A 25633-nucleotide genomic window follows, 5' to 3' on the forward strand; every position below is an offset into this window, starting at 1 on the left:
ACAGTAAATAATGTTCATATTTTCATAGTTTCTGCTTATAGTGTACATACACTTATTACATAATCCATCTGTATAGTATTTTCATAGTACACCTATCTGTATATCATACTGATAGTAAATGAAAAATCTATATACTTACTGCTTATTGCACTTCTGGTTACATGTTAACTGCATTTCGTTGCCTTGTACCTTACATGTGCAATGACAATAAAGTTGAATCTAATCTAATAAACTTTCCCCACCAGACTGGATGTCAGTTTTACTCGACTGGTGGAAAGCTTTAGGGCCTTCAGGGACAATGCTGAGGATGAGGAGAGATATCTCTCGAGTGTCTGCTCCACCTCCGGCATCTGTCCATATCCCTTCTCATTCATACCCATGATGTTAGAGTTGTTAGAACCTGTGGGGCTGAAGAGTCGGGACGAATATGGTTTATCCCATGATCTCGTAACCTCAACATGGAGATCTGGGAAAAATGAAGGCCCTGTCATGAGGGCTGTGATCTAGCTTTAAGGGTGTGCTCATCCAGCTTGCTCTTTGGACGAGCATCCTGTTTCTCGGCTGGCCATTCGATTTTCAGTTTGGCTACTGCACAAGTTACAACCTACACAAGCTCCTCATACAAGAGCGACTGTGGTGGTGAGTTCACAGTCTCCTCCATGTTGATGCTCGTTACATCAACATCCTCGGAGGAAGATAGATGAAGCATCTGTCTCTCTCTCGGGGGGAAGAAACAGTGGGGCAGGCTTCCAATCTCTGAAAGATCTTCCGATCTTCATCAAAGATGGCCAGGCAGGAGCGAAGCACACAGAGCAGGAGAAGCTCACACTCGTGACAGTGGCCCTCCTTGAGAGCTGACTGCTATTGCTCTAATACCAAACACACTATTTCACCACCTGAAAGATACTGTGGGCAGGGAGGAACACATGACTTGAAATGGCCTCTGAAACTTGTCACTCAATGCTTTTGCATACACACACACACACACACCATCTCACTAAGCTTGGCGAATGTGCCTTTATGCTTCCTGGTTGCTCATTTCACCCCGCTCATGACGTCTGGTTCACTTTTGGGCTAATTTCGCATTAGAAAGTGGTCTCGCCATGGCATTTCCAAAATGTTTGACAGCTCGATTTCCTGAAGGGGAGCTGTTTTTATTACTGATAATAATAGAACCATTACATTAATGATAAATGTTTCTTGAGCAGCAAATCAACATATAACAATGATTTCTGAAGGATTGCAAACCTCATAGGCTTCAGCTGCATAGAGCTTATCCTTGTTTTAATTTATATTAGTTGAACATTGCATTGACGTCAGTGTTTGTTTCTTTTTATTTTCTGCAGGTGTCATAGCAGGAGTTCTTGTATTTTTACTCTTGGTCATCATTATTTGTGTTGCTGTATTTGCATGGCGCCGATATGGTTCAGCAAAGCGCAATAAGTATGTTTTTATTGATTGATTTTATATATTTTTATATAAATATTATCAGTTTCTTTCATAATATAATGCAATATAAGCTATATTGGGTTTATCTCTAATGTTTTTCTCATCTTTAGAATGCCATACCCACTTGTGGAGTCAAGAGTGTCTAATAAAAACTACAAGTATGTATGACTCTATTATTTTGGAAATTTTTAAAATACAGTGGCCCAAGGCAAAGCATTTGGAAGTTGATCTCAATATTTCTCTAGATGTAATTTCCAATCCTGTGTTCCAATGACTTTCTTATGTGGAACACATATAAGAAGATATTTTGAGAAATATTTGTACAATTGAGGTCAGTGATGACCAAAATTGTTTGATTATCAACATTCTTCAAAATATCTTCGATTGTATTCTTCAGAAGAAAAAAAAGTATACAGGTTTGAGATGATAAGAGAGTGAGTAAACAATGACAGAATTTGCAGTTTAAGGTGAACCTTAGGTGAAATTGTGTAATTAGATATCAAAATGTGAAAGTGTCATGTACAGTAGTTTTTATACACAAATACATTTGCTTTATTAATATTATGTTATCTAATGCTATGTTATCCAGACATTTTGTTTAGGTATGCCAAAAGTGTCTACATTTTTGGGGCCACTGTATATGAAGTCATTTTAGTGTCCTCTATATATAAAAAAGTAACTGTGAAATGTTTTTTTCCAGACCGATTCCCTTGGATAAATTTCCTGGACATTATCAAAACATGAGTCGTGATGAGAATAGAGGTTTCAGTGAGGAATATGAGGTAGGTTGTCTGTAATATTAAATTACATTTGTATTTTTTTTTATCTCTGACTGAATTTTTGGTGATATTTAAATAAAACCAGGCCTAGTTTAGACTGTTGCAAAGAATTGAAATATTGAAAATGACAACCTGTTTATATGTTAGAATCATCAAGTTAATTCTCATTGTTTTGATGATGATTGTTTTGTGTTTCTTGAGTATTATTTTACTGAATATGTTTTAACAGGACTTAAGTTCAGTTGGTATAGAACAGTCTAGTATAGCAGCTCTTCTTCCCGAAAACCAGGACAAAAATAGATTTTCCAATGTTTTAGCCTGTAAGTGAACACACACACACACACACAAACGCACACACACGCATACACACACACACACACACACAGGTTTGTGTTGGACTTTCCAAAGATGTAATGTTTTTATACGGCATTTATCTTTTATACTATCCCCTTACGCTAACTCTACCCCACAAAATGTTTTTGTATTGTTAGATTTTCAAAACATTTAATTTTGTATGATTTATAAGCTCGTTTCCTCATTGGGACTAAAAAAAGGTTCTCACAAAGTCAAAAATTACTGGTATTACTATCCTTGTGAAGACATTTTGTCCCCGTAATGTAGGGAATACCAGGACCACACACACACAAGCAAAATTACTGCACATTATCTGACTAGAAAATGTAATTTTGTCCTCCTCTCTCTATCTTTAAGATGACTCCTCTAGAGTGCATCTCACTACAAAGGATGAGGGTGATTCTGATTATATCAATGCTAACTACATGCCTGTAAGTACATTAAATAGTAGCCAACATCAGCTGTAATTCATAACCCAAAGCACTTCCTCGCTTGTTTCTCCAAAGAATGGTCCTTCTGGTGGATTGACATTTGTTTATGTGTATATCAGGGCTATGGCAATGCAAGCAGACAGTATATTGCTGCTCAAGGTCCACTGCCATCCACTGTCAATGACTTCTGGAGAATGGTTTGGGAGAAAAGGTCACAGGCCATCGTCATGGTAACCAACTGCACTGAGAGTGGAAAGGTAAGGCAGAATAGAAGGCTGCTTACTCTAGTTTCAAGTAGTTACTTGCTTCCATTTTTTTAAACACTATATGGAACTTTACATTATGTAGAAATGTTTGAAACAGTATTATTATGGTAAATGGACTGCATTTATATAGCGCTTCAACAGTCCCCATGGCTATCCAAAGCGTTTTACAACTTGCCTCACATTCACTCACTCACTCATTCATACACTGACTGCGGTGTCAGCCATTCAAGGCACCATCCAGCTCGTCAGGAGCAGCTGGGGTTAGGTGTCTTGCTCAAGGACACTTCAACACTTGGTCAGGTGGAGCCGGGGATTGAACCACCAACCTTCCGGTTTGTAGACAACCTACATGAATCACTGAGCCACTGCCGCCCACAATTAACACAGTATTTTACATAGAGTGGTTTGGTTGCATACTTTTTAGCTTGCTATGTCAGATTTTTCCTCCGCACTTTGTGCAGTTATTTAAATATAACTTTTCTGATTTAACTTATCCAGGTCAAGTGTGAGCAATACTGGCCGCTGGACTACACACCGTGTCTTTATGGGAACCTGCTGGTTACAGTGAAATTGGAGGATAAATTTCCGAATTGGACTCTGCGAGAATTTATTATAAAAAATGTGAGCCGAAATATTTATATTTACCTGTTTAATGATAATAGAATGAAACATAACATTCAAAGCAACATGTCAAACTGTTTAATTTTGTTTGAAATGATATATATTGGTTATATCATAACCAATAATTGACTTTATTTTTCATCCTCTATTCTCTCTGGCCCTGACAGCGGTTTATGAGAACTATTTATTTATAGCACACTTTTAAAGCTGAAATATACAACTTTCATGGTGTTTCATTCACCAATATTTTAACAAATTCAGAAAAGATAAATCATAGTCTGGCAGTGATTTAGAGTCATATTTATCAGGTTCATGTTTTTTCGGTAGTACTAAAGCATCCTGTGAGAGTATTTTAGCACCGTTAGTCATTTGCTTTTAGGATATTAAAAGGATTTGGACCAGAAATGAGATGCATGATTTCTAAATAAGCGATGATGAGAGTTAACAAATGGATAGTTTTTTTTTACATAGCAATTATCACATTGCGACATATTATAAACATTTTATTTAATATAGATCTGTAATCTACTTATTTCTTGGGATCCTTCAGGAGGATCTGCAGAGCCGTAGGTGCAACACAGAGTGAGAAATAGCGCAAACTTTGACAGACTTTACCACACTCTTATCATTAGTTCATCTGGTATTCAGAAATATTTATTCTGCTTTCTTTTGATATGAGCCATTTAACTTGAATATGAATATATTAGCACATGACTGGTCAGATTATTTTAAGACATAATCTATTTCTGTCTATTTTTTTTTTATCTATAACAGAAAGAGACCTCCGAGACACGAACAGTGAGACACTTCCACTTCACAGCATGGCCGGATCACGGTGTTCCTGCTGGCACAGAGGAGCTGATCCAATTCAGAGGACTCATCCGTCAGCACATAGAGAGCTCTTACTCTGCAGGGCCGACGACTGTACACTGCAGGTGGGCTACTACTACTAACTTTTAAACCCAATTCAAATATTAACTTAACGTGAATAATGACAGTCAGTCGACTGCGGAGAGCAAATCAGTGTGAAGAGTAAGCATTAATAAATAATTACACTGACAAAATAAAGCAAAGTTTTAATCCTTCTGTCACCATCTCTGTACACTAGTGCTGGAGTGGGCCGGACAGGTACCCTAATAGCGCTGGACGTCCTGCTACAGCAGCTGCACAAAGAGAAGGCAGTGGGAATTGCAGCGTTTGTTCAGCAAATGAGACTCTGTCGGCCACTAATGGTGCAAACTGAGGTAACGCTGATTTAAATACATACAGTAATTGTAAAAAGCATTTTTAGAGCAATTTAGCTTAGAATTCAGGTGGTGGTATTATTATTGTGACAATTATTTTGGCCTATTTGGGTTATGGCTAGCTTTTTTCCTGGAGGATCCAAACACTTAAAAATGTGAATTTTACTATAAGACTTTTACTATAAAAATTCCATCTCAGGGTGGCATTTAGGAAACTGTATATCTTAACAGTATGTAACCACATATACCATGGAATAATGCAAACATATTAAACTACTTAAACATTTATGTTCTAATAACCATGATTTCTTTGCATTCACGGCAGTGATTAAAGTTTTAGTAAACAGTAACATGAGTAACATGAAATGAAAACACTCTAATTTTTTAAGTAGTAGCAATTAAACAAGAACTTTTTTCATTATTCCATATATACATACAGAGATGTTACTGCTAATTCTACAGTTAGGTTTCAAGACCTAACAGCAATATAATAACAGCAATTCCTTTTATCTGCAAAGTTCTTCTGAGTTCAAAAAGGACATTCTTTGGCCTAACAGGATTGCATCTGTATTTTTATGATTATTACATATCGTTATGTAATTGCAGGCAATAATTTTATCACATGGAAATAAGGAGATACGTATTCCTGGCAGACACTCTTTGCTTTCATCTGTTTTATGCTTATCTCTCTTTCTCTTACAGTCTCAGTATGTGTTCCTGCACCAGTGCATCATGGATAGTCTACAACCCAAAACTGGGCCTAAGTCAGAGCCTCTCTATGACAACTCAGACATGATCTATGTCAACACAATAGCATTAAAAGAATATAACAATCAAAGTCAAATATAAACAGAAATATAAGCCATATCATATGGTCCAATGGTTCATTTCAAATACATAACCTTCAATAAAAACTGTAAGCCTGGGTTATTATTTTTTATTTTATTTTATATGAAAGGACTCTTCTGCTAACAATGCTGAAAGATACTGGCAATGATATTTTGAGCCCAAGCTATAAAGAACTATAAGTTTACCATTAAAACTTAAATGCCACTCTTTATTAAACTAAATAGCTTTGTATAGGCTTGTTTTTTGCTTGATAACCTGTGGTCTCTGAAAGGAAACTCTCCTTTAAGCTGTACTTAGTGCTGCTTATTTTGCACATTGCTTTCAAATGTGACATTTTTGTTAAAATTGAAATAAGAGATGGTCTGTTTAATGTCAGTTGAATTAGATTTGTTTTAGGTTAATACCAAAGTATCTTTCCATTATTATTCCATTGTTACTTATTCTCAGCTGCCTGCCGTATAACATGCTTTAAAGGAATAGTTCAGCTAAAGATGATTTTTGTGTGATTATTTACATCAGGACTGGGTACCCTGATTTAAATAATGTCATATCTGTATGTGAAATAGAGAATTAGATGCCAAGAAGGGGAAATGTTTTGCTTCACAGATATGGTTTCTGCAAACTGTTACTATATAGAAAACTGTGAAAACATTCTTCAAACATTAAGTTAAGTTAAGTTGTGGTCACATTAGTGAAATTCCAGTCACATTCACTCAAATTTAAGTTACTTTCATCTTTGCCTTCACATATTGGAGTAAATAATGTGTGATGTGTTACCTGTTTTGGTATTTGCGGTCATGCTTTTTTTTTTTGCACTGTGGTAAAATGAAAATTTTACTGAACTGTAACTTTTGAATACATTTACATCATGTCTTAACCAGACATGACATGTTTCCAACCATAAGCAATTTGTAAACAATTAACTTGAAAATTATTTCAAAAAGTACCAGGTATTAACATCTGTTCTGAACATGGTACCACTGTAATACATGTTTTTTTTTAGACACAACCATGGCAACTCTCTTAGTGTATATATAAATATGATAATTATTCATTAACGTTCTGCATGTGAAAGTACCGTGGCATTAACAGCTGATAGCATCACTGAGCCATGGTACCACAGCATATCCATTTCTTGTAACAAACTTGTATTATTAAGTCTGCTATAAACAGTTTGTTTTTATTCACATCACTTGTTGACAAATATTAGTGTATTAGCATTAAATTATTTTCATCGATTATTGATAAATTTAATAAAACTATGTGAAGATCAACTGGCATTGGCATGCATTTGTCTGTGTTAATTTCATTAACAGTATTTAGTTCATTGTTTAAATTAATCCTTTCTGGCTTTTTGCTATCACGAGTTTTACATCTGATTCACCTCTTATTTGCCTTCATCCCCTGCAATATTAAAAAACATTTCTATCATTTCATCTTTAGTGTCTTCCATGTAGTCAAACGGCTGCTCTGCCATGATGTTCACCACCTCTGATGGTGGATGGAGCGGCTCTACACTAAAATCCAAGGGTAACGGCACGGAAAACTTCTTGCAGATGTTGTGCAGAACACAGCAGGCTTTGATGGTATATGCCACTGATTCAGATGACTGAATGGAGCCGATGTCACGCAGGCACTGGAAACGACTTTTCAAACTTCCAAAGACCTGCTGTGTACGCCCGTGTAGCTGAGCATGTGCATTGTTAAATCGCAGGGCTGCATTGCTTTTGATGCGAGAAGCCTCGACTGGTGTCAACACATGGCCACAACCATGCAGACTTCTGCTACCTGTGGAAAGATAAGAGGGGGAAGGGGCAATTGTAACCGTGAATTTGCTGAGAGGAGTTAATTTAAAATAATTAATTGATTTGTTTTACAGCATGGTATTGCAGGTCAGTTAGGTTTATTATTCAGAAGTGTTTGATAGTTGACTTCCATAACCGACCCACACAAAAATAGGCGTATTGGAAGTTACCTATCTGGGACTATGTATTTTCAGACGCTACGTAATATCATTGCACCTGCTGCACCCACTGTATGGCAGCAAAGTTCCTTGATTATTACACCGGAATGAGAATGTAGTTCATAGCCATATTGGCCTTGAAAATCACAACTTTTCATTTTCCGTTGTTCTTAGTACACAAAGTAACCACAGAAGAGTCAAGTTTTACCAGGAAATATAGAAACACTTTGGTCATTTTTTAGTGAGATGCTAACAGTCTCATTAGATTCAATGATCTATGCTAAGCTAAGCTAAAACTGCTATCGCCAGACCTAAAACTTACTCTGGGGAGTTGTAAAATGAGTCTATTTTCGAACAAAGTGGAGTTAACTGTTCCTTTAATACATAGTTCCTTTAAACTCTGTATTTGATATGGTTGACCACAACATCTTGATTTCCAGGTTGGACAGTTAGCTGTGTTGGGTTACAGGGCAGGGTGGTGAAATGGTTTCAATCTTTTTTTAACAAACAGAAGTTTTAGTGTTTCCATAGTTTGTCCTCACGCCCATTTGCTTGTGGGGTGCCACAGGGCTCGATTCATGCCCCAGTTTTTTTTTTCCTATATTTATGCTACCAATGGATGCTATTTTTGAGAAATATGGAGTGTCCTTTCAACTATATGCAGATGACACAATGGCTGGCCACTGTTCGGTTGTGTGTTCACGGTTTGTGTGTTCACTGCTGTGTGTGTGCACTTTGGATGGGTTAAATGCAGAGCACGAATTCTGAGTATGGGTCACCATACTTGGCTGTATTTCACTTTCATATTGTGTTTTGATGTTTTATGGTTTCTTAATTGTTTTATTTTAGCTGTGTTATATTGTTTGCATTAAAATAAATTGCCAGTAATTTTATATACATAGAACCATTTAAATGCAAGTAAATGGACTACTTTAAAATTTCAAATAACTTTGTAAAAATAAAATGTCAACATATGGGTGAAATAATTTTCCATTATCATTCAAGGTAAAAACAAACTCAGATCCATAATAACATCTAATGATTGTGGTTTTAAATATGATAAGATTTGTTTTTATTTATTTGCTTGTTTTATTTGTATTTTTTCTTTGGCTTATATTAACTTTTTTTTTTTTACACTTTATTTTAAGGTGCCCTTGTTACACATATGTACCTACTATTATAATAACAACAATTTATCACGCATAATTACATGCAAATCACCATAATCCTAACCATATAGTAACTAACTGTAATTAATATTAATCAGTACTTAAAATTATAATTACACTGTAAACAGGAAACCTTAAAATAAAGTGTAACCACTTTCCCCCCTCAGAAAGGTAAACGGAACGAAGTACGATACGTTTTAATCACGTTCACAGCTTACCAACAACCCAAGTGTGACCGTGTTGAAAGATGCTGAACTGTCTGCCAATGTCCGAGTTCTCCCAAATCGTGTGTTCAGGGGTTCCTCCGGGACAGCACTGCTCCAGACTCAACAGATTCCCGTCTACATCGAATATGACCTGCATCATGACTGAATGATAGCCCAGGGTGTTCATATACATGTGCTCCTCCCCAGGCGGAGGGCTCACCTTCACGTGCAGATACCCCAGCACTCCCACCACATGCGGGACGCCGCTCAGGTTCTTAAAGGCTTGAGCGGCACCCATGCGGTCGTTGTAGCTGTTCGGGAAAGTGATGAAATCGGGACTCGTGTCTGCTAAGAGTTTAGTAATGGTCTTCACCGCTTCGCCCGCTGCTGTCGGATCTATTCCCAACCGCTCGGTGATTTTACTGGAAAGAGACCCTTGTGCGTAGCAGGCAAGCGTGGCCAAAATGTTGGCTTCTGCGGAGGTCAGGCTGTGGCCGGACACAAACACGTCCTTCTTCATACGGGCCTGGATGAAATCGATGATGAACCGTAAACACTGTCGATTGAAATGTAAAGTCTGAGAAATAAAGAGATCATCCAGTTCGTCCAGGACACCGCGTGTCTCGGAGGCAGGGATGGGCTCACTGACGCTGGGCTGCTGCTCTTGTGTTGTGTTGCTGATGCTGGACGATGGGGAGCTGCTACACAGTCCGTTTGCGAATAAATCATCCTGGACAGCAAACCACAGCGCTCCAGCTAAAGACATTGTGAGCAGCTGAAGAAAAATAATAACCTTTAAACGTCTCCCTCTCGGTTATATTTGTTTAAAAAGAGATGTTTTCGTTTGACTGTCTTTTGTCTGGATTACAGTGGCGGGACGATACACCATCAGAATCTTCAGATAAATTGGTCCATTAAAAATCCAGTGTAACTGAGTGAAATAACGACCAAGCATTCCTCAGCCCAGCTCTTTTGCATTATGTCTCTATATATTATGTCTCTATATAGTTGACAGCAAGCCAATCTAATTTAAAAACCTACATTTTAACAGCAAAGAAATTACTTCGAAACGTGCCTGGGATCTTAGTGGCTAAACATCCGGGCCATGAGAATATTCGTTTTTTTACATTTCATAATAAAAGTCCCACTGGCAGATAAATGCAAAAGAACATTAACTACAAATGTATTTATTTATTACACAGTATTTACTTTAACAAACTATTAGTTTCATTTTCTATATTTGAATACACAGCTTATTTTTTGTTTGTTTTTCATTAAAATTAAAATTTTAAAATTGGAATTTTAACGAATTGCGTTTATTCTTGTGCTCCTGTGTTTAAAGGATAAACATAACAAAACATGTTTTATATTTCACTTTTAAAACCCATAGATAATACAAGATAATATATATATTTAAAACTTTGTTCCTCCCTTCTTATGGTAAATTTCCTATTTTGTTAACATATTTGCTTCAACCAAGCAGAATGTTCCACTAATTTGTACATATTTTTGGTCATCTAGGAAGACAGTGAAATTCTATTTGGATCCAATGCGAGGTCTATCTTTGGAGTGTTGTTAAACACACGTTTGTAATTTACTAGCATTTTCTGGGTGACTTTTGCTTTGGTATTCCGATCTAATAATTGTGCCATCATATGTCAACATGAAACAGTGAAGTTTGACACAATCTGCCACTATACACTAAGCAAAACAACATGGCTTTAACTTTATGGAGACTATCAGTTAATAATGCCTTTAGGAGGTCAGTTCACCACATGACTTTAAACTCAGTGAAAGGACAAAGATTTTACAGCACCACTTCAAAAGAAGAAATAAAAAGCGCTGGCCCAGGTAAAGTATTATCCGAGGTTCCGGTTTTTATCAGTAGAGGTCAGTATAAACTTGAAAATTATGCGTCTTTTCTTTTCTTTTCTTTTCTTTTCTTTTCTTTTCTTTTCTTTTCTTTTCTTTTCTTTTCTTTTCTTTTCTTTTCTTTTCTTTTCTTTTCTTTTCTTTTCTTTTCTTTTCTTTTCTTTTCTTTAAAATTATGCGTCTTTTCTTTTCTTTTCTTTTCTTTTCTTTTCTTTTCTTTTCTTTTCTTTTCTTAAGCTGCTTTGAAACAGTCTATATCTCGTAAATTAATAAATAAAATTAACTTGACCGGATTTTAGTAAGTTTCTTCTTATCATTATTTTATTTGAATGCTTGAAAAATACAATGATAATAATAATAATAATAATAATAACAATTATTATGCATTTCATTCTGTGATTGTGGTAGGTGCAAGTGGGACAGTGATATCTGAGAGGAGGGGTACAGTGATGCTCATTGGGATTAACCGTCCTGAAGCGCGTAATGCAGTAAATCCAGAGACTGCTCAGAGACTGACCGAGGAGCTGTCGGCCTTTGATCAGGACAAGAGCCTTAATGTGGCAGTGCTTTATGGAGTCGGTAAGTTCACTTACACACTGCACACTGCAAAGAAATAGTTTATACATGCACTTTTCCCTGATTCCCCATCCTCCCAACCTTTGACTAAGTGGGCAGCACATGGCTACAAGAGTCCTGTGTTATGTCAAAGCCTGTGATGACAATATTACCACACTGAAAACAATTACCCTAGGCCATCAAATTGCACACCCTCAATATAAATAATTTGTTCAACCTGGATCAACCATCTCTGCTCAAATTTCCCAAATCACTTTTATCACGATTCAAATGAGAGGTTTTGCTCTCAATGACACTCTAAACCTGGAGCTCGGCCAGAGGACTTTCTGCAGGTGAACTGAACACAGTAGATAACATTACATAGACGGCAACATTAAGAATGTGTGATGACAGTAATTGCTTGAGCTTTGAAGAGGTGGATGAGTGCAAGAGGTAATGATGGTCACACAAGAACTCCCTTATTTCACCAGGTTCAGGTCTGTGTTAACATACTTTATCTTAAGCATTTAAAGGGACATTAAAATGCAATTGAGCACACATAATGTCACATACTGGTCTAGATTTTACTAGTCCATTAGGAAGCCATTACGAAAATTGCGTCCATGTTCACATTACAGCTAAATTATGAATAATTGCTTTTTTATTGCTTCGTTCAAGCTGTGATATGTTAAAGTACACTGAAGGACTGTTTTAACTTATAACTTTTCTCTGAAATAAATGATAATTTGAAAGTTTAAAATAATTCCTGTAGTTAGCATGGATGCCCTCGTGAAAAAGAAGTGTGCTTAATTGTGGTAAATGGACATTTGGAGTGTACTTCAAAGTATATAAAAACCCTGTATTGTATAACATAAATTTTTATATAATAAAATAAAAGAACACTTAAATTTATTCAAAAAGAGAATACTTTAATAACTTTTCTTTACACACTTAAGTAAACAAAAGTGCACGTTTGAATAATGGCAAATTAAACACTCTACTTTAAAGTAAACTTAAAATCGTTGAAGTACACTTATTTTGACTAATATAGCTAAGGACATGTATGAATAATTGTAACTGTAGTGTGTTATTTAACAATACATATACTGTATGTAACACTATATATCATTGTTACAGTGTAATTACACAAATAATAATTACAAATATTTACTTATTATATGTTTAAGGGCTGGTTTAGTATTAATTACTTGTGATTATGAGTAATTTATTACCATAGTAAATACATGCAACATTTTTAACAATAAACTAAAGTGTTACCTAAAAGTTAATAGCCTATACTTTTAATTTATTAAATTGCAACATAATTCTAAATTAAAACGTTGTAATATATAATTTACATTAGAAATGAAATCTTCAGAAATTATTCTGAAAGTTCTGATTTTTTGAAGAATGTATGCTGCTCCCCATTGACTTTTTCATACTATGGTTGTTAATGGGGACCAGCAACTGTTTGGTTACCCACTTTCTTCACCCCCACACACACACACACACACACACACACACACACATATTTATGGTTAACAGAAGAAATATCTCAATTTTTTAAACAACTTGGGTGTCAGTAAATGATGACAGAAATTACATTTTTGGGTGAACTATGATTTTAAGTCCTACTTACAGTAAGTGGGCCAAAAACAAACACACAAACAAACAAAAGCCTCTAAAGTTCAGCATTTGTAATTAACATTAATAATTGTTTTAAAATTGCAGTGAAAATGTAATTAATTGTCCGAAAACAGTACTTTAAGTTTGCACGTAACCATATTATTTTAAAGAATAATATATCTGTAATAAGTACTCTTTTTAAAAGTATGTTAAGTGGACTTCTTTTTCACAAGGTCACAAGTTGTTTGTTTCAGGAGGGAATTTCTGCGCTGGTTTTGATCTGAAGGAGTTGGCCCAGAGCTCTGGATCTCTCAAACTGGAGCAAGATGTCTGCCGTGGTCCTGGTCCTATGGTACGGAGTGGTCCTTCTTAGATGCAGTATATGGCATAGTAATACTAGAGGAGTCATTTAATACATTACCTTTAAATCTGCTATAATATGTTAACTAAGAAATGTTTCTATGACCCTTAAAGTATTAACAGTCACATTAACAGCCATTTATTAAAATTAAAATGTGTACCAAAATGTTCATAATGAAACAAACATTGCAGTCATTGCAACAGATTTGTCCCCCTCCTTTGCATAGTGAAAAAGTCTGGCCGACCAAAAATGTGCACTTTTGGTCACATGCCCAGAGCCACTGCTGTTACATAAAACTATGATTTGGTGGTGCTCATGACTATTTTGCTTAGAGAGAGTGTATAACAGAGAGGAAACCAGAACCAGCTCCTTTTCTCTTGTATGTTTACACCGAACATTTGTCTTGCTGTGATCAGGCCTTCAGATTTAAATAAGATTTTTTTGCTACCATTCCTTTAAAGACTTTTATTTGTAAATGAGCTTTGTTATTATGTATCATCTGCTTCACATGTGAAATGAGTAACATGTACCACATAAGCGACAGAGACTGACGGCAGCTACCAATAGTAGAACAAACTGTGAGGCTCACATGCTCTAAACATTTGAATGATACAACAATTATTAAGTCACTTTCAGTGTAAATGCTTATGTAATTGACATTTTACACTCAATGTTTGCAGTCCTACTGCATGGTTCAAAGGGTAGAAGGGCAGTATACTGATGTGTGTTGTTGGTTGTAGGGTCCATCTCGTATGAGACTCTCAAAACCCTTGATCGCAGCAGTCAGTGGGTACGCTGTGGCCGGGGGTCTGGAGCTGGCCCTGCTGGCTGACCTGAGGGTGGTTGAGGAGAGCTCCATCATGGGTGTTTTCTGTCGCAGATTTGGTAGGTATTGTTTTCTAATTTATTGTTAATTTGTTTAAGGCTGAGGTTGGAGTGGCATTGGACAGCATTGTTTTATTTGTTCATACTTACAACTCCTTAAAACTCCATACATACAGCTGGGTTGGAGCAAGGGGTTTGTGGTTGGGAGATTTTTCTTCTAAAAAACAATCTTGAAGAAAATCCCAAGATAAAATCCTACAAGAAAATCCTGATATTAGAATATAACTACTTGTAGTTTTGAAACAGCACCAATATCTATGGTAATACTTAAAATGGAAAAATGACCAGTAAAACTACCTTTTAAATAACTTTACAGTAATGATAATTACAGTTTTTTTTTTAAATCATTGGATCCAACAGTGATTAGTAATACATTTTTATTATGTGGTCACTATTGCTTTGTCTGTTTTTATAGATCATTTGATATGTGCTGAGTATTTATGCATTTTGACCTAAATCACAGCAGCATCCATCTATGAGGAATGTTGCTGTCAAACATACACAACTGTTAGCCAATCATAGCATTGAGTGTTTACTTCTTAGTCTACAATCCACCATGCCTAGTCAAACAGAGGGTTCTGATGAGGAGGGTTAAAAACAGGACAGAAAATAGCCTATTACTTCTAAGTTATGATGTTTTTTAAAAGTCTTGATAACATTATAAATGGACCCCAGTAAACAGTACAAAATAAAAACAAAGGCAGTTTCTGACCACTTTAAAAGTATCAGTGCTGTTGCCAGAAATAACCAGATGGATATGGATGCTTGCACACATACTTGTACACATATGCAAGATTTGTCAAGCATGAGAGAAACAAATGGAACAATAAAAATCCTCAGAAATCTTCAGTTAGATTAGTTTGCTCAAGCATGTTGCCAAATATTGCGTACATTCTTCATATGATTTACTATGCCAAAAATGCTTCCAATGGATTTAATTTTTTTTTTTTTTTGAAAACATAGAAACATACAGTTACAACTTTTTTTGTAGTTATGCTATTTTTGCATTAAAAGCAACTTTATTTTTGGTATATTTTTTTGCGAGCAATTCATAGACCACTTTTCCTGCACATGAAATTACACACATGCCAATAAACCAATGAGAACTTGGAGCAGTGATGATGATGCATGTTGGTGCCAAAGCTGTTGTGGATACACACAAATCCCTTTTTAATTGGCACATATTTGCAGAAATTTGTCATGTGAATAAATAATTTACAGACAATTATGTAACATTTTATTATGGAAACTTAACTAATATTACACCTCAAATGATAATGGAATTTAGGTTACACTTTATTTTAAGGTGTCATTGTTCCAGTGTAATTATATATTTAAGGGCTGAGTAATATTTATTAACTACATGCACTTACTATATGGTTAGGGCTTTGATTAAGGTATGGCCTGAGTTACTTGCATGTAAATAATCATGAATATTTAAGTGTTATTATAATAGTAAGTACATGTAACGTGTAACAAAGACACCTTAAAATAAAATGTTACTGGAAATTATAAAATGTTTAATATTTATGAGCCAGAATCTGAGCTCATTCTCTGAAATGGCCTGGGTATGCAGAACATTCACAGCTTATACGGACTGATATTTATGTACCGTGATATTACCTTATTATACAGTGGCACTTGGAGGATTCTATAAATGGCTGTGTTATGAATAATAAAATAAAAGGTGCCAATTTGAATTCAAACGTAAATTAAATCCTGCAGTTCTAAACTATTGTGGACAGGCTTTGCAGTACATAAAAAGAGAAGAGAAATTTGATGCAGTTTCATTGTGCATGTACTAGTTCTCTATACTACAAATATGACCACAGTGGGTATAAATATGCCAGCAGTGCTATAATTTACTGCCAGAAACTGATTTTTCCAGCTGCTCGTTTAAAACTTAGAGCCATCATCATGATCCTCTCTTTCATTAAACCAAGCATCTGGGCATTGCCCGCATGTTCCTGTGAACCCTGTTCCTCAGACTGTCTGCCTCTACTGTACTCGAGCCACCCAGGAAGACGTGACGCCTGCTGTCTTCACCGGTGCTCTACAGAAATCATTAGTTGAATTTTTTTTGTGCAATGAAAAAATGTTAGTGCTTGCTAAGACAATTGTCTGCATTAATATTGTTCTTATTTCAGAATTTGATCAAACCTACCACCCTTTAAAAATTTGGCATGTAACTTTACCTGCGCTACATATGAGGATTGAATGATATCTCAAATAACGTGTTTTGGTGATGTATATATCTTTTCTTATTAGACTTATAATTTTATGGGTGAAAAAAATGGGTATATATTTACTTACAAGGAGGAACCTGAGCCATATATAGAGCAGACTATATATACTGAGATGCGTAAGATAATAGTTACTAAACAAAAGCGCATTTTATTTACAAAAATTGACCTTGAACTGCTTACACTTCACATTTACAATAGGCCTGTTATTGGCACTTGGGCTTTTTTTAACTAACAATCAAATCAAACGCTAGTAAGAGTTTGAATAGGAGAAAATTAAGCACTATTTACAATTGACCCTTCACAAGCTATTTCGCTCTCTACCACACATCATGTTCTCACGCAGTGCAGAGCAAAGAGGACACTGACAACCCCGCCGACAGAGAAGTCAGAGCAAGTTAATTCTGGTTTGAAACAAAGTCTTCGCTTTCAAATTCTGTCATATTTTGAGAAAAAAATAAACGTGGCTCTTTAAATTGTTGTGACAACGTAAGTTGATCATCTTTTCATATTTACTTAAAAGCATAAAATAAACATGAATGAACATCAGAAGGTATTTTATTTCAACTAACTCTGAGGTTAACCTAGCATACTTTGCTGTCTGTTTTGTGTCAGACAAAATGGCGGATTCAGCGTTATGATTGGTATGATCATTCATGCTCCCTATGAAGGGTCAATTAATACTACATCTTCCATTTTAGTCTTTTCAAAAAACAATACAATCAAACTGAATCAAACAGTTAGACAGTGTCTATGTAGTTTTTAAACAATTCTTGAATAAAACCGCGAAGATACCAATCCAGTTCACATTCAGTGAACTTTGAACTTGTTTAAAGGGACTGTAAGTAGGAATTACTCCCATCTAGTGGTGAAATTGTATTTTGCATTCAAACTAATTTTGCTCTCCAGCGCCTCGCTTTTTCAAATGCGCGTTGCATCTACGGTAGGCGATATGTACCAAAAAGCTTTGACAGGATGTCTTCTAATAGCACTTCGTCGAGTTTTCCTTCAGGTGAACAGGTGTGTTATTTCAAACAAACTGCAACATGACAACTAACAAACGAATGTTACAGTATGAATTACTGACTGTGGAAAACATGAAATATTGTAATTAGTAGTTATGTCTTCTTTATTCGTTATATTTTCTGAATTATGTGCATTGTTAGATATCATCATCAAACACTGACTTACCTGTCGAGAAGAAAACAGGCCACTTCAGCGTCTCTTTTGAAATCTTTATCCAGCATTTGCTCTTTCCACCTAGAAAAAGCTTCCCCGACATTAACTCTTGTTTTCTGTAATCTACGGTCACATTTCCTTTTACGTTCTATTTTGACTGTTTTGGCGACGATGTTTTCTTCTCCTGTGGCGCGGCATATGTATGGTCCATAATAAGAATGCAATCCAGACTTTTAAACTTGCCGGTGCAGTTTCAAGCGCCTCTCACTGTTCTGCACCTGCGTTTCTGGCTCTGACCGAAAATGCGTTGTGGAAACGCGTTGGCTTAGTACTTTTTGTCCCTCTCTGCTATTATAGTTTTACAAGATGGCGGAACTACATGGAAGCCTCCGTCGACCTACCCGTCCCATGTATATAAAGATAATAAATTCTTCATTTACGAGGATTAGTTTAAACATTGGCATAGGTATTTGTACACCATTGAGGGCATATTTATGAATAAAAATATTGATTTTAGATAATAAAATACCTAAAAAGTTACTTATTGTCCCTTTAAAGGCTGGAATTCACTAAGATTTTTATTTTCTTTTTTTTTTTGTGACCATCATACCCTACGCAATTTTCTGTGAAATCGGTTAACTCAAATCTAAAGACTGGCTCAGATGTTTTCCAACTAGCCAAAACAGGTAAAATCAGGGCAAAAATCTTGTATTGCAGCATTAAGACACACACAACCTGTAGCAACACAATGACAATGTCATCTCAGACTGTAAGTAAAAATAAACAGGTATTTTCAGAGTATTGAGCTAATTGTTACTGATTTTGAACCATAATTATAAATTAAAAGCATTTCATATTATCAACCACAGTATATTGTTGTTAATAATTGTTGAGAGAGGTGCACTTTTGGTTAATTTAGGGAAAAGGCAGGGCTTTGAGCCCCCAAAGCACCCCCCGCTGCACATGCCTGCAGATCTGAACAATGTCTTGATGTGTGGTAACTATGATGTAAGTGGAATAATCCCATCATTAGTTATACCTTACATATTCCTGTTTAATAATTCCTGTAATTAATCTGAAATCAATCAACATTAACAGCTCCGAGTCTGGCTTGTCAGCTGGTATCACACCTCATCATCCATATAAACATTTATAACGATTTAGCAAATTGTGCTTAGAAACATTAAAACAAATCATTCAGAACAGTTAAGTAACCATGTAGCAACCACCCATAACAACCCACCAACTGCACAGCAATATGCTAAACACCACTCAGGACATCTTGGTTATGTAGCATAACCAAGAGACAGTTGTGGCCTAATGGAATGAGAGTCGGACTTGTAACCAGGTTGCGGGTTCGATTCTCAGGTCTGGCAGGGATTGTAGGTGGGGAGAGTGAATAACCAGTGCTCCCCTCCACCTTCAGTACCACAGCTGAGGTGAGACCCACAAAACGTGTTCACGGTGTGTGTGTGTGTGTGTGTGTGCGCACACTTGGATGGGATAAATGCAGAGCACAAATTCCGAGTATGGGATACAATAGTTGGCCACACATCACTTCACTTCATATGTAGCAAATCCTTGGCAACCACCCACAATACTCTGTAAACTGCATAGCAACTTGCTCAAACATAATCAGGACAGCTTAGTAGCCTCTAGCAACTTCCTGACATTGTGGCAGCGACTTGCACAGGGAGACGCCACATATTTTTACCAGAAACTTGTTTTTATTTCTGAAATCATGAACAACATGATATCATGATATAATATCTATAGTCACATTACTCTTCTGATTTGAGCATTGAACATGTAACCATTCCTACCAAATGTTTTGTCAACAAATTTTGTGTGTTGTTTTTGCCGCACATCGGTTCCTGTGGCCATTCTACTATGATTGAGTTTAAATGGGAACTATCATTTAAAGACTTTTTCTCCCAGAACAAGGCTAAGCGCTCTGACACTACCCACTTATTTCCTCTGAATTTTCCTCACTCTCTCCTGTACTTACCCACAGTGCACAGCAGGCCCTTAAACACCATTCATCTCACATAATAGATGTCTTGGCCACCATCAGTGGAAAGGGTTTATTTTAACATCCTTCTTGTAGGTTTTATTTTACCTAATCTTGTTTTGGCAAGTGAATTTTAGGGCTGTATATGGGAGACCAAGATGGGAACAGCCTAGGGGAATCCCTCGTGGTGAGAGACGAAGAGACAGAAATGAGAAAGAGACGCGGATTGGGGAGGTAACCCTGGAAAAGGAAAATATGCTACCCAAACTGACTGAAATCTCTCTGATGTGGCCGAATACTTCCTGTTTTGTCTCCATATACTACATTGAGCCACCAAACTGAATGTAACAGCCCTGAAAAGAATGTGAACGAGCCATTTAAGTGATTCAGCTAGTGCAGTTACACCGTAAAACCCAAGGGAAATATTGTTTGACTGCGTAAAAAGTTTGATAGTCTTTAGCACATTGGCCCTATTTACTTTCTTTAAACACCTTCCTGGTCTCATTGTGTATAATTCATCAGTGTGTTATACCAAAGAAAAAAAACCTTTGTAAACTTTAAATTGAAAGTAATAACTTTTGCCACATTTTTAGTTAAACTACCCTCCTTCTTGGCTGACATCATTTATAGCTATTTGGGCTTTTCAGGTAAAGTTTTACCATTGGGATACATGAAAACGTCCTGACCTGACCTTCAGCATCAACATCCAAGTTAAAAATTGGGTTCCGGTAGTGTCTGGATGGGAACTTCACATTCAGGTCTGATTCCGTTGTCATATGGAACGCCTACTTTTCATGACCCAGTCATTGTTTTCTCATCAAATATTCTGTTTCACTTGGACAGTTTGTTCCCAGCTCAAATGAAATGCAGTGCATTTATCAGAGACCAGAAGATCTGTGAAATCTGAGTTTATCATTTTTAAGAGGCCCTAACTGCACACGTTGTATCTAATCCAACAGCCCAGGTGGTCAAAGCCAGTTGTTCTGAATGCAGTTTCCATTCGTCCACCTCAGCCACAGGAGTGGCTGCCAACAACTGAAATGACTCGACCTTTCTCAGATTTTACAGACATTCTCTTTTAACCTTCAGATCCTTCCTTGGCATATAATGCTTGGACTCAGGGATGCAGATTTCAATAAATACATTGATGGATTTGAGTTGTCTTGAGATTGGAAGGCTTCCCTTATGCATTCTTTTATTTTAAATCTTAAAACATCTTAAACATCTTAAACTAAATCTCAGGTTTAACCCTTAGGGATTTGGAATTATAAATAATATGCAACAGGTTTTTTATCATTGTCATACCATGTTGGTTCTGATTTCACTGACATGTAGACCACATTTTATAGCTTCTCATTTAGCTGTTTTTGCTTTATGTAAGTGTGCGTCTTAAGGTTTTTTCCTGAGTTCTATTGTGGTAAGTGTGGTGTTACACTGCATTACCCCAGCACCATTGGGTGTGCATGCTTGCGTCGTAGGCTTTCTTGGTACTTTGATGTTCTGTGGTTACCAGTATCACCAGCATGAATACGTACAGGAAGACATAAAAGTTCAACCGCAGGCTCATGCTTACACAGACGGATCCATTCATTCAGTCAAACACCTGAGGTGAACTGAAATCACCCAGCTGCTAATGCAGGTCTAGTGACATGGAGTCATTCGGTGATTTCTGTAAAGCCATTGTACCACTTCAATGTCTCCTGTGTGTGAAAGCAAGAGGATTTTGCGCAATAGTCAAGGTCTAGGAATAAAGGTAGTGGATTGATTTGATGAGATGTATGGACTTCTTTATCTAGATCACAGTGACAGCATAGCTAAGTTTATGTGCAACCTAATAATCTCTTTATAATCATATTGATTGTTCAGTCAGACAGACAGATTCCAATTGGAAATCACTTACATCAGTCTGACTAAACTCAATCCATCCATCCATCTTTGTACAATCTCTATGTACACTGTACATAAAGATGCAGTTCTATGTTGGGTGATGGGGATGCCAATCCCAGGAACCACCCTGGATGGAAACATTCACACTCTCGCTCATACATTCCCCTCTCTTTTGTGTCTTTGGATTGTGGTGGAAACCAGATTACCATAAGGAGGCCACAGCAACAAAGGAGAACATGCAAACTCCACACAGAATGGCCTCCAGGACCCGATCCCTGAACCTTCTGGGATTGCTCTAACCACTGAGTCACCATGAGTCACCATGAGCTCGATTGAGCTCAGTCTGAATAAAATTTTGACCTGATTGAAACAGGTTATGGTCATAAATAATGTTTCATTGGAAAATTTTACTGACGCAAATGCTTGAATCAACTACTTTCTCAATCAAAAAAACAAACAAACAAACAAAAAAGTGTTATAATAGCTTAAATGCTTAGTTTAGGGTACTTTGAGAATCAATAATTGGATTGGATTCATTTGGATTGACAAAAAGGAATGCATGTAAACATAACTACCAAATTTTGCAAAAATGTATCTCTGGGGCAGTACACTCAGAGGTATATGTTTGTACCTTATATACCCTTAAAGGCAGCATAAATAATCCATAATAGACACAATATGAGTTTAGGAAAGGTACAAAAGTACCTTTGAGGGTTTGCCCACATTGATTCTCAAATGCGAATTTTCTTGTATGTCAAAAAATCTCTTGGATTTTTGATGGTCAGTTGGTCAAACCTAGATTCGTACCTTCATTCCTTGCATTTATGGTTTCTACACTGCATGTGCTTTTAAGATTTTTTGGTTCATCTTCTGAAACAGATGCACCTCATCACATCTGGTGTGTCAGCTGCATGCTTGCAGATGCGTAATAGAGATGGAGGACTGACTTTCTGAATGACAGACTTGAGTAATGGGCTAAAAGAGCAGAGGAAATATGGAAGGATCTGCTCGCTGAAAGAACTCCCTCCCACCTCAGCTTAGGCTGCCAGATGTGTAGCGTGTTGGACTGAGAGGACAGATGATTGGTAGCAGATGTATCCACTCATTATCTCTCACCCTCTCGAGCCACTATGAATAGAGCTGCATTATTTCAATAACCGGCTACAGGAGAAAATATCATTTATAGAATGTGTTAGTAATGATGCAAGTTTGAATTGGCAGAGATAAAGAGAGCTCTAAGTGCTGAGGGATTGCTGGGGATTAGACATGTATTCAGGACCCTTTGTTTGTGTGTGTAATACAATGGTCTGTGTGCATATAAATAATATTGATAATAATAATAACTTTATTGGGGTCCCCCCCCCCCCCTACAGTATGTTCTGACTGAGAAGTATTTTCACATATTGATACATTTTAATTAATACCTAGATTTTACATTTGTCCAGTAATAAGAACATAAGAATCAAGTAACTCAAACATCAAGGAAGCTTTTAAGTTTCAATCTTATTTGTTGTGCACTGTGACAAGTCAGTAACAAATCGTACATTTAAATGGCATGGCTATTCTAACTTTCATGCATCATAAATACTTTACTGTTTTTTGTTTTGTTTTGTTTTTTATAAATTGAATACATCCCTGACTAACAAGGAATTAGTATCTTTCGAATAAGAAAATCTGACCTCAAACTTTAGGATGGTGTCTGTGTTCATAACTCACCTCTTACCAGTTAATCCTGTGTCTATAAACCTCTATCTGTTTGTCTCACAAAGGTGTGCCATTGATTGATGGGGGTACGGTGAGATTGCCCCAGCTGATTGGTCTCTCGCGAGCACTAGATCTCATCCTCACCGGCCGACCAGTAAAGGCACAAGAGGCTTTAACATTTGGACTGGCAAACAGAGTGGTGCCTGATGGCCAAGGTACACATACACTGCACCTTAAAACTTGCTTTAGCATGATATGAACCTCATAAACCAACTACATTTTATCTATATTGAAATAATATTATTAATAGTTACCAAGAAAAATATGGTTGTTGGTGTTCTGGCTTGTCACATGAGTTATGACTCATGACTAATAGTAATGTGGAAAGTTTGAATATGCAAAAACAAATACAATTTGAGAAGTTAAGAGAATTTTACAGAAGCCTTGAAAAGTATATTATTGTTGTATGGATTAATGTTAGAGTGATTTTGTGGTATCCTGCAATACTATATGCTTTCACTATATGAAAAAGAGCAGTGTGAACATTCTGGAGTAGATCTTGACAAAATACTAAACAAAAAGTCATACCATTTTGGAACAATGAGATTCCCCTCAAACTATTTCAAACTTTTCTGCAGAATGTCAGAGCATCTTTCAATACTGTACTGTAGGGCTGTTATTTGACCAGTTTATGAGCATTTGCATCTCTAATTCACCCGGAGTGGAGTTCCCTTGAGGATGTTAGACTAAACTAATGTAATGTGGCAGCAGTTCACACAGTCACAGCGAGGTAAGATGAGATGAGCTCAAAGCTGTTTAGAGATACTGTTAAAGTAAGCACTTCAGTTCCAAAGTGAAGTCACTCGTGTGGACTTTCCATAGGAGATCTGGACAGAGGCCAGAGCTCTCATGTGCTGCACAGAAGGACAAAACGAGTTCATATAAGAAGGAAATGAGTGATGATATGGAGATCACTTGAGGTCCCACATTATGGTCAAAAAAAAAAAAAAAAAGGTTTAGGAGTGTCACATCTGCCCAATGTTTTTTGGCTGATAGTTTGCCTTCTTTTGTCAGAGGTAGGAATGGCCCCATTTTGGCATCTTTACATCTAACTGTCAGTCTGTGTTGGTTTGTTCTAGCACTTCAAGTGGCTCTTGAACTTGCCGAACAGGTCAGCGCATTTCCACAGCTCTGTCTCCGTGCAGACCGTAACTCCGCCTACCACGCAGTCTTTGACTCCTCCTCCTTCACCCAGGCCATGCAGTATGAGTTTGACCACGGCCTGCCAGTCGTTGTAGCTGAAGCAGTCACTGGAGCAACTCAATTCAGCTTAGGTGCTGGAAGGGGCGGGACGTTTTCTAAGAGTAAACTGTAAACTGCCAGATGAACAGATGTAAGACGGTTACTGTTAATTTTACAGTGTATCACAGGTTAAACTCTATGGACTGTTTTTTTTTTTTTTTTTTTCATCGAAGATAAAACTTACACATAGTAACACACAGTAATAAGAATTTGATCTCAGTATTCTGTAATTGTAATTAAAACAGCTTACATATCACGAAGGGATGTGCATTTGTCATTATCAGTGGTTTTTTTTTTTTTTTTTTTTTTTTTACTTTACTCAAATATCAAATATACTAAAAAAATAATACTGAAGAAAAATTTTCAGGGGATTTGTCTTGCATGTTTGTATGTACAGTGCATGAGTGGTTATTTTGCCAATACTGTTATGTTCACTTTCACTGATCAGCCACAACATTAAAACCACCTGCCCAATATTGTGTAGGTTCCCTTTGTGCTGCCAAAACAGCTCTGGTGCATCAACAAGACCTCTGAAAATGTCCTGTAGTTTCTGGCACCAATATATTAGCGGCAGATCCTTTAAATTTGGCAAACTTTGTAAGGTGCCATGGATCGGATTTGTTCAGCTAATGCATCCCATAGATACACAATTGGATTGAGATAGGGAATTTGGAAGC

General features: G+C 36.7%; 3 protein-coding genes across 4 annotated transcripts in view; 2 read left to right on the forward strand and 1 right to left on the reverse strand.

The window, feature by feature from the left end:
- Positions 1 to 6828, forward strand: part of LOC113042181 (receptor-type tyrosine-protein phosphatase H-like) — a 29075-nt gene extending 22247 nt beyond the window's left edge. Inside the window, exons 8-17 of the mRNA XM_026200804.1 lie at positions 1347 to 1443; positions 1560 to 1607; positions 2150 to 2231; positions 2458 to 2548; positions 2940 to 3013; positions 3133 to 3270; positions 3778 to 3900; positions 4675 to 4835; positions 5009 to 5144; positions 5847 to 6828. Coding sequence (XP_026056589.1) covers positions 1347 to 1443; positions 1560 to 1607; positions 2150 to 2231; positions 2458 to 2548; positions 2940 to 3013; positions 3133 to 3270; positions 3778 to 3900; positions 4675 to 4835; positions 5009 to 5144; positions 5847 to 5993 — 1097 coding nt within the window. The 3' untranslated portion in view covers positions 5994 to 6828. The remainder of the gene's footprint in view (positions 1 to 1346; positions 1444 to 1559; positions 1608 to 2149; positions 2232 to 2457; positions 2549 to 2939; positions 3014 to 3132; positions 3271 to 3777; positions 3901 to 4674; positions 4836 to 5008; positions 5145 to 5846) is intronic.
- On the reverse strand, positions 6071 to 10438 carry LOC113042182 (putative nuclease HARBI1). The gene is made up of 2 exons (XM_026200805.1): positions 9344 to 10438; positions 6071 to 7781 (listed from the first exon to the last, which is right to left on the reverse strand). Exons 1-2 carry the CDS (start codon positions 10095 to 10097, stop codon positions 7381 to 7383), a joined length of 1155 nt encoding a protein of 384 aa, XP_026056590.1. The 5' UTR covers positions 10098 to 10438; the 3' UTR covers positions 6071 to 7380.
- A 194-nt stretch (positions 10439 to 10632) lies between these two features.
- On the forward strand, positions 10633 to 25139 carry zgc:101569 (enoyl-CoA hydratase). 2 transcript variants are annotated; one of them, XM_026200806.1, is made up of 6 exons: positions 10633 to 11221; positions 11612 to 11782; positions 13639 to 13736; positions 14486 to 14630; positions 23720 to 23869; positions 24794 to 25139. In XM_026200806.1, exons 1-6 carry the CDS (start codon positions 11047 to 11049, stop codon positions 25027 to 25029), a joined length of 975 nt encoding a protein of 324 aa, XP_026056591.1. In that variant the 5' UTR covers positions 10633 to 11046; the 3' UTR covers positions 25030 to 25139. The 2 variants fall into 2 exon arrangements, with proteins under 2 accessions (XP_026056591.1, XP_026056592.1); XM_026200807.1 differs by having other exon boundaries at positions 10794 to 11182.
- The last annotated feature ends 494 nt before the right edge of the window (positions 25140 to 25633 follow it).

Source organism: Carassius auratus, chromosome 24, assembly GCF_003368295.1.
Source record: "Carassius auratus strain Wakin chromosome 24, ASM336829v1, whole genome shotgun sequence".
In the NCBI taxonomy this organism is placed as follows: Eukaryota; Metazoa; Chordata; class Actinopteri; order Cypriniformes; family Cyprinidae; genus Carassius; species Carassius auratus.